Genomic DNA, 9,243 nt, shown 5'->3' with positions numbered 1-9,243 from the left:
CTTGATTGGTTCGTATTTACTCTGCATAATCAGCAGATTACACAGTTCACTAATTATATTATTTAAAAGCAAAGAAATCAAGATCAAAAGAGAAACATTTAGAATTTTGTTTCGATCCCTTCCAGAATTTTCTGTTTCTCCCTTTTTTTTCCAATGACTAAGAGCAGACAGCTGCTCATGAGAGCATTCAGATCTGCCAGGTGGCCATGACTATTGCGAAGCTCATTCTGATAAAGTGTCCTTGTTGGGTTGGCAGAGCCGCTTGCAGCAATCAAGGGCCACGGGTTCTCAGCGGCGACTGGCAGGAGAGCCGATATTTCCCTGACAACTCACTGAAGAGGTCACTCAATTGCTGCTATTTGCAGTGTTGAGACTGCAAGAGAGGCAAACCCTAGATTAAAGCTCATTCACATCTCCTCTGGTAAAACAACACATTCTCTTGGGATTTGTTTGATCCTCAGTTCTAAAAGATGGGATATCCTGAGAAAAGGGACTTGATGAATATTACAGAGTCATGTTATGAAATAAAGAGGAATTTAATTAAATATTTAATGCTGTATTTTAATGTTAATTATTTGCCCCACCTAAAAACTCATTGTAATGCATCCAAATGATTTACACTTGATTTTTTGTTACTGATTATATAATGATTAATATTTGTAAAAAAACTGTCTAAATTGTCATGAAAATAATAATACCTTTTGTATATAAAAAATTTAAAGTAATATATGTGTGTGTGTGTGTGTGTGTGTGTATACATAATTAAAAAGGCTAAACTGTGTAAGAATTGGAAAAAAAAAAGATAATAATAAATGAGAGGCAGGAGGCAATGTTGTTCAATTTTACCATCTAAATGTTTTATTTGTGTTTTGCAATGACACTGGCTTTTGTAAATCTCTATTTTCTTTTGCACTTGCTATCTTAGGAGATGCGTTGGAATTGTAAACAGTGAAAATGATAAAATACATTTCATAAAACTACTTACAAGCAGTGTACGTCCAAGGCAGAGGACGACCATACCTGTTCCCCCCCGATTTATAACAATACATGTCATTTTATAGCTTTAAGGTTCACATATTTACATAGGTACAGCAACGCCTCATGGCACCCACAAAACCTTGTGTGTTTTTATCTTTTTATCATTTTTTCTTAAGAATTATATATACATCCATTAACCCGGCTGCCTGCTGCCAGGGAAACACAGTTACAATAATTTGTGTACTAATGTAATTCTTACATTACCTGTAACTTACAATAAAATTAATACAGAGCTCAATCTATTGTCTTTTTCATAAAAAAGGTAAACTTATCCATAAGATAAGTCAACAAATGAAAATAATAAACATATTGCACTTACTTCAGGACAGCTGTGGACCTGGATCAAAGTGGAAAAGGGAAATTCAGCTGAGTGCAATGAACAAAGCAACCAGTGAAACCTCTAAATAAATAACTAAATTTTTTTGTATTGGTAAAACATGTCGTCTTATCAACAAATATAGGGAAGATCCTAACTGACCTTGTGCCCTATTAAATATAGAGTGCATGATTAAACCTAAAGTCCGGAAAAACAACATTTTAAGTTTAGAAACAGAAGGTTAAGTAGGTCTGGAAGCTTCATAGTTGAGTGCCATAATGTCCTGAGAATACTGTCTCTTCCATTCTTAATGTGAAGCTACAATGAATGGCTTATTGGCTTTACATACGCAGCTAAGCATGTTTTGTATAGTCTTTAGAGACCAAAAACAGTCCATTTCAAGCTCAGAGCGAAATGCTCCAGTCTTCAGATGCGGTTTGGTCCAGTCCTCTAGAGCGTTTGTACACTTATTTATGATGTGTGTATTAAATGAGGGTTGTGCCAGCATTTTTTTGCACCCCTTCATGTGATATGGAGTCGACAGACATGGAGGAAGGTTCACAGGAACACCACTGAGCGATAAGTGCATGATCATCAATGTCTTCTACGTGCCATCCAGACATCCAACCCGTAGGCACAAGACATTTCTGAAATGTCCAGGAAAGTCATCATGAAATGGAGAACAAAGAGAGGTGCAGTGCTTGAGCAGAAGAAGAGAAACATGCTAAACAGTACCCAGCTGTCTTAGTGTTAAAGAGGCAATAATAGCCTCCTTTGTCTCCAGTACACTTGGAAAACCAATTAAATAATAAAATTCAAATGGGAATAACCAGCATTATTCAGCATGGTGGTGCCCCACTCGTCCAGCGCCACTAGGTCGGTCACACTACCTTTTTTCACCTCTTGTAAACGAAGCCTTGTGCATTTCTCCACTCCCTGTCTTTTCACCACATTAACAGATAGAATGGCTGATGAGAATTAAATGCTAAGTGAAAGTAACCTCTTCAATGCTACTTCATATAGTCTCTCTTTTTCGCTTTCTCTGCCATCTTAGGAGGAGGAGGATGTCGATGTGGTGCTGGGTTTCTTTTGATTCACTAAGTCCATGTAGAGTTCTGAACGCAGAAATCGAGGGTACGAGTCTTTCTCCATCAGGCCATATATCCTCCTCTGAGCCAGGTCGAAGCAAGAACGATCAATGTTTTGCAAGTTTTCTTTAGTATGTTCCCTGGTGTAGGAATCCAGATTCACCTGGAGGACAAACAAAAAGTCATTACTTCCAAGTCAAGAGACATTTAATTCATGCTACATCTAGGTTACTGACAGTATAGATAGAAAGCTTGTATGTGGATTTCTCCTAGTCCATTTATGGGCCGTCTATAGACCTTCTGCTCCAGGCCAACTTCCAGCAGAGCTGTATCCCTAATTAAACACATCTGAACCCATTAATCAAGGTCTTCAGGATGACATACTAACTTCTATGCAGGTGTGTTGGAGCTAAACTCAACAGGAAATGGCTCTCTAATGTGCAGAAATGGTAAATAGCATCCAATGCACTATGACTACCGTTACGCATCATCCAAATCTTTTAAATTTAATCCACATGGGAAAAAAGCCATGGTTTTCATTGACTATGAAATCCTTACAATTTGTGAAAAAATCATAATAAAGTCATAATAACTTTGTTAGACATTTTCTTTAAAACCATTCATAAATATTGGCACACCAAAGCTATTAAACTTTTAAAAAGGATTGAAAAAAAACATGTGTGTGTATATATATATAGCTCCTAAATAGCACACTGTTGTTAAGATCTCTTTATAGTAGTCAAAGTAAGCTGAAACCTGGACCAAACTTTACGCTGAAAGTCAAAAATCTGGCACAAAGCCTAGTCTTTAGCTTTACAGCTTGAAAAATTGCTGCGAGGTCCTGCTGCTCAACTGATTTTGAGTTTCCAAACTGCTTTCCAAGTTTGCAAAATGAAAACATGCACTCATGCTATCTGCTCTGTGTTGTGCGGCCAAGAGGGAGGCCATTAGTCAGGCATGACATCATATCCTCCATGGCTGCTTCTTTGACCAATTTTTTAGGCTCATGACACAAAGCAGATTATTTTAAGAACAATTCCGGCCTTTTTTATGCTGCTGAATACAGAATGGAGGCATTATTTATCTGAGGTGAGCGGTACTCAATTCCCAACTGCTATCTGGGCTGACTTTTAGTGTCAAACTTTTCTGTAAAAATTTAACTAAATACAAGATTTCGTCCTCACCTCCTTACAAGACTGGATGGCAATGAATTCCGCAAAGATTTTCTTAGCTTTTGATGCCATCTTGGACTGTGATTTAATCTTCTTGTAATCCTCGCAGGCCAGCCAGAAATCCAGATTCTCTTCACTAAACTCGGTGCGCAAGAAAGCTCTAAACGCCGCCAGTCCATCTGATGAGGGAGAGGGAAAAATAAAGAGGCAGAAAAGGGGAGATGTTATTGGATGGATAAACATAGAACCATGGCAACGGCAGCCTTCACTGAAGAGGCAGCACTGAGCGCCAAACCCTGAGTCACTACTTAACGCATAAACATGAGAACACAACTCCAACCGACGATTTAATTACATTTGTTCTCCTCCGAGACTCCTGCTGCCATGTTCTGGGCACCACGAAACATTTTCATAATTATTCTATTATTATTATTTCTTATTTTAATGAAGTTCCTGAACTTGAATTATAAACCCATTATTTGCACTGAAGGTTGCTGTGCTGCCAAGCACAAAAAGGTAAGCGCTGCAGCAAAAAGATAATATTTCCAGTAATTTTAGATCATTTTTATGTAACCAGCATTTTTACCCAACTTATGATTATATTACAGCACATGCATCACAGCGACTTCCTTATTACACACATTTTTAACAGGCATTTTTTAAGATTTCCTTTCAGTTCTAAAGGCGCCCAGTATTAAAATAGAAGGAAGTGTGGCCCCGTCCCAAAGCACGCAATCACCTTTCCGTTCGCATAAGAGCCTGCTGATAACAGCATGTGGATGCTCTCCGGTTTTCATATGAGGGAAACAATCGCTGCGTCAAATCTCAGAATCTAATCTTTAACTTCACAAAGCGAAAGAATTTGATTAAAAACCATGCAGTGGATGCTGGGTTCCTGTCTGAGTGCTTTTATCTGTGGTTTTTCTCAGACTGCATACGGATGTAGGATTCAATTTATGTAGGATTACTATGAGAGCCATTCACCATGTTCAACAGACCGTTCATTCAGTGACTCAGAGCAGGAAGTCGAGAGAAAGCATGCATGCTTAACACACTGCAACAATGCAGTCATCATCCCTGTGGATTCAAGCCAAGCCAATGGAATCAACCACATCCAATATAACAAGTTCATTACACACACAAGGAAAAAACATGGCATAAAGAGAATATGTCTTACATTTGTGGATGAGCAGCTTGTCCAACGATTCTCCCCACTTCATTGCTTCTTCAGGAGTGGGCCTGCAAATAAAGGCAGAACGGTTTTTCAGCAAACCCATCTCTGTCAGGTTTCTCATTGTGTGACCCATTCGAAGCTCTGCCCTTCTGTCACTTGAGTGTGTGTGTGAGCTTCGGTCAGAGTGTGTGAGTGTCTGAGTAAGTCTCTCTTGGACGGCCTCTTTTATACTGCCCACTGTGGAGAGGAGGGGGTGGGATCAGCCAGCTCCAATTGGATTGCGTGTCAGCCAGAAGCTCCGCCCACAGCTTCTCTCAAAGACCCATTCTTGCCTTCATTGTCTGTCTAAACTCAGCACCTACAGTCTGCCGCTTTAACACTTACTGTGACACTGCCAAATAAGGAAACTGTATCTAACAGGGGAGTGTTATTTATGATAAAACCATCAATCAGATCACAGAGTGCACTTAAAGATGTGCGTTTTAAGACTGTAATTTTTATTTTGACCTACTTACAACTTCTGTGCACTGATTTATAGATCTGTACCATGATACATTTTATATTCTGCAGTTCATAGCTGAGCACACTTAAAACACTAATACTAACAACATCATTCATCCCTATTTAAATGTTTTGAATTTAATTTTAACCCTTTAACTGACAGCCAAATGTATATAAAGTGTTTGTAAATTTGTTGTGTGCTTTTGTCATTTTAATTTTGTATGTCTATATAGTTTTATTTATTATTATTTCATTCATATTTTTCAGCAATAAACTGAAATAAAATAGTTACATTTTAATATATGTTTTATTTCAGTAAACTTTTTCGAAATGTACGAAATGTGTGTTTTTTTTTTTTTTTTTACTTTTAGATAACTCTGTGACAAAAGTGGTGATAAACCATATGGCTGTGGAATATGGAATATCTATTACAACCATCTGTTTACCTTTGAAGTACAGATGTGCAACTCTCTTAAAATGAATCATTTATTTTGGGGAAGCACTAAATCACTAAATGGTTATAAATACAAGCTACTTTCTAATTTATAATTTCAAAAAAAAAAAAACACTTCTAAAGGTATTCATCTAAAAGACATCTTTTAGACCGTTCTCAGTGTGTTTGCCTCTTTTAGCCCACACACATGAGCAGGCAGCCACCAGCTGGATCATTACCCAGGATGCAGGCGGACATCACAAATACACACACACACACACACACAAACACACACGCTTACTTGACAGACTTCATGGATTTGTCGAGCTTGCCGACTGGGGTGCTTCCGGGAGACTCATTCCTCCTCCTCAGGAAAGCGAGTCGGTTCTTCATGTCTTTGGCCCTGCACAAAAATGCACAGAAGGGAAAGAGTTGAGTTCTGCAGGTCATAAACCAAGCAGCAAATCAATCGAAGTCGCGGAAAACAAAACCCCGTAAATCCAAATCAAAACCGGCTAATTCAGTAACCCTTAAAAAGTTCTTCCGCCGTACATGTTTTCCTCAATCCACAGTTATCAAAGTTGAGAGGATGCTTAAAGTTCCCGGATCCGTTTTGAGAAACTCTTTCTGCCTCTTGTCAGTCTCTCTTCCTTCTCGCCAGTCCTGTGTCTGAGCGGAAGGATGAGTGAAGGGAGGGTTGTGCCACTCTCCATACCATCGCTCCGCTGTTCAGGTGCCACCGGGAGTCCCGGAGGCCCTAACCTAGGGCCGATGGGCCCCGGGGACCGCTGTGGAGTGCAGCTGCATCTCCAAATCTCCAAAAACCTGACTGTTCACCCCTGGATCCATGTCTCATGAGATGCGCGCTGAGCTCCGGAACCTCCAGATGCCCGTCCTCCCTCTGCCTGACCTCACGTACCTCTTCCAGAGGAACAGGCTTCGCACAATTTCCGCCCACTGATTTCCACTGTGGCTTTGCAGATCCTCTGCCCTCATCAGCTCCATTTGGCCTCTCGTAACGCAAGCACAGGCTGATGACAGTACCAAAAAAAGAAGCTGAATCCCATTTTTGGCCCTCCCAAGGCCACCGTTCCTGCTTAAAGCACACACTGAGTGTTCCTGCGGACCATGCTTGTACAACAGGCATGAGTTGGTGTTTTTAGAAACAACATGAAGTTCGTATAATTGTTCAGCCGATCACAGTTGTTGAGCTACATGAGAACGTGATGCTCTGTATATAAGCTGTTGTATACCAACTTATCTAAACAGAATTTAGTGTTCATGTTCATTGTTCTTTTCTTTTTTTCAGACAGTTGGTAAGAAATCTTTAACTGTATATAGACTACTGTTCAAAGTAACAGTAAGTCTGTGTGTGTGTGTGTGTGTGTGTGTGTGTGTGTGTGTGTGTGTGTGTTAAACGTTTTAAAGATTTTCTGCTACTTACCACAGCTGTCTTCATGCAGTAAAGCAGTGAAATGTTTTAATTTGAATATAAAATGTCATTTATTCCCATTTTCATTGTCACATGATCCTTGAGAAATCATTTTAATGATGATTTGCTGATCAAGAAAGATTCAATGATTGACCAGTTGATTTTATTTATGTATTTTGTACTGAAAACCGATAACATTTTTCAGGATTCTTTGAGGAATCTAAGGTATGAATAATATATCTGAAAACAAATTCAGCATTTATTTGAAATCTATTTAAATTCCATGTAAATAACTCTGCTATCACTTTTGATCAATTGTGATTCGTTATGACATTAATTCAAGCAATTTTTGGTTATGCACTGATTTGAGTCAACAGTGCGAACGCAGAAACGGCCTTTACAGTGAGACATTAGAAATAAATCTAATTCTGTAATAACCACCGGCTAGTAATCTGACCAAAAAGGTTTCACTCCTCTGGCTATGATGACGGAATGTGTAGACGAGCCTCAACAGGAAAAAGGAAGTCTGCAACTATTTATGACATATTATGTTGCCCTGTAAGTCAGAGCTGCTAAAAATTCCCCCTTTTTAAAGAGGACTAGCTGGTGACCGTGCCGGCCAAAATACAACACCAGGCTCTTCTACTGAGAGAAAAGATCATACATCAAGATTACAGAATTCAAGTAGTTAAATTACACTAAAAGTACCCCCAAGTTCCAAAGCTGAGGCTGTTAGTATCTGAGAATCCAATCAGCTTGGCGAGCTGGGAAATGAGATGATGAAACGTTAGTCAGCCGTGGTGTGACTAACTGAGAGGAAGTTCCTCTCACCAGATGTTTGAGAAAGGCAACAAAGCTATTTTAAAAGCTATCAAATGAAAAAGTATGCCACTTATTGGTGAGTTTAAATGCTACACACCTATAACTTATGAATAGCATATCAAACATTATTTAATATACAATTTATTGCTGGTGTTAACCTTCAAGAATGACGCCATTAGAAAGTTTTGTCAGATTTGTTTGCAATTTTGCAGAATTTGATATCTGTAATTTTTTAATATGTAATTTAAATGATTATCTAAAATCGTACAATCGAATCTGTTATATTAAGATCTGTGACGTTTGATAAAAGGCATTTTAATTTTTATTGTGAATTCCCTGCTGGGGCATAAGAATGCGAGTTTTCTCCGATAACATCAAGCTTTTTGGGATATAAATGGACTCACACACACGACTTACATTTCAAACAGCTCTCAAACGCTGAAAATGCCAAATAATGCAGTATTTTGGATGGATTCCGGCTGATTGCAAATTTGTATGTCAAACTTTGCCCGCTTGCGAAAGAAACGGAGTGGAGGAAACAAATAAATCACGAGATATTTAATTCCAAAGCTCTCTTTGTACAAAAATAGAGGAATAAACGAAAGTTGGCCAACAGGAATGTGTCAGACTGATTTATTTTTAACTTCCAGTGGGAGATCTGGTTTAAAATGAGAAGGTCTGAGAAGGAGGGTGTTGGATCAGACGCACCAGAGGAAAGATTCTCTTCGGTTTATGAGCTTTGGAAAATATTTAGAAGTGTAATGAAACATTTTATAATCCAGGTCAGGTTTCACTGTGATCTTACAAGCTCTGCGGCTTTGACGAAAACACGTTAATGCAAACAATAGGAAAACTGGACTAAGAACAGTCGTTTGAGTCTATAATTTGCGCAGACAGTGACATAAGGCTGAGTTGTTCTCATTCGGTGCACAGAAATCGAGGTTTTGTAAGGCCCTCAGTGACATTAAATACAATGCTGCCACCTACTGGACATGATCATTATCAACACTGTATATGACACCACCAGTTTAACCACCTATAGAAAACAAACTTGCTGGAACTTGATAGAAAGAGAACTCAGTGGAAATGCAGAGGATCTGCGAAACAGCAATTGTAAACTTTGCATCCCATACAGTTTAAACGTGTGTATGAATCATGTTAGAGAACCACACACACTCGCACACTCATAGACTAAATCCAGAAGAGCTGTGTCAATGTTTCTATGTTTCTTCCTGCAAAGCTAAAGCACTGTTCATATATATATATA

General features: G+C 38.8%; 1 protein-coding gene across 5 annotated transcripts in view; it reads right to left on the bottom strand.

The window, feature by feature from the left end:
- Nucleotides 1–835: 835 nt before the first annotated feature.
- The window catches only part of LOC122344870 (regulator of G-protein signaling 3-like), a 74,897-nt gene continuing 66,489 nt past the window's right edge, over nucleotides 836–9,243 (bottom strand). For 4 of the 5 annotated variants that reach the window (XM_043238468.1, XM_043238464.1, XM_043238467.1 and 1 more), the window contains 4 exons: nucleotides 6,024–6,125; nucleotides 4,792–4,853; nucleotides 3,627–3,793; nucleotides 836–2,605 (listed from right to left, as the gene is read on the bottom strand). In XM_043238468.1, coding sequence (XP_043094403.1) covers nucleotides 2,405–2,605; nucleotides 3,627–3,793; nucleotides 4,792–4,853; nucleotides 6,024–6,125 — 532 coding nt within the window. In that variant the 3' untranslated portion in view covers nucleotides 836–2,404. Of the gene's footprint in view, nucleotides 2,606–3,626; nucleotides 3,794–4,791; nucleotides 4,854–6,023; nucleotides 6,126–6,274; nucleotides 6,580–9,243 lie in introns of those variants that run through there. The other variant, XM_043238466.1, reaches the window with a different exon arrangement.

The sequence above is a fragment of the Puntigrus tetrazona genome, chromosome 5 (assembly GCF_018831695.1).
Source record: "Puntigrus tetrazona isolate hp1 chromosome 5, ASM1883169v1, whole genome shotgun sequence".
NCBI lineage: Eukaryota > Metazoa > Chordata > Actinopteri > Cypriniformes > Cyprinidae > Puntigrus > Puntigrus tetrazona.
Note: the sequence above shows the minus strand (reverse complement) of the source record. Positions and strands in the feature narration are given on the sequence as shown.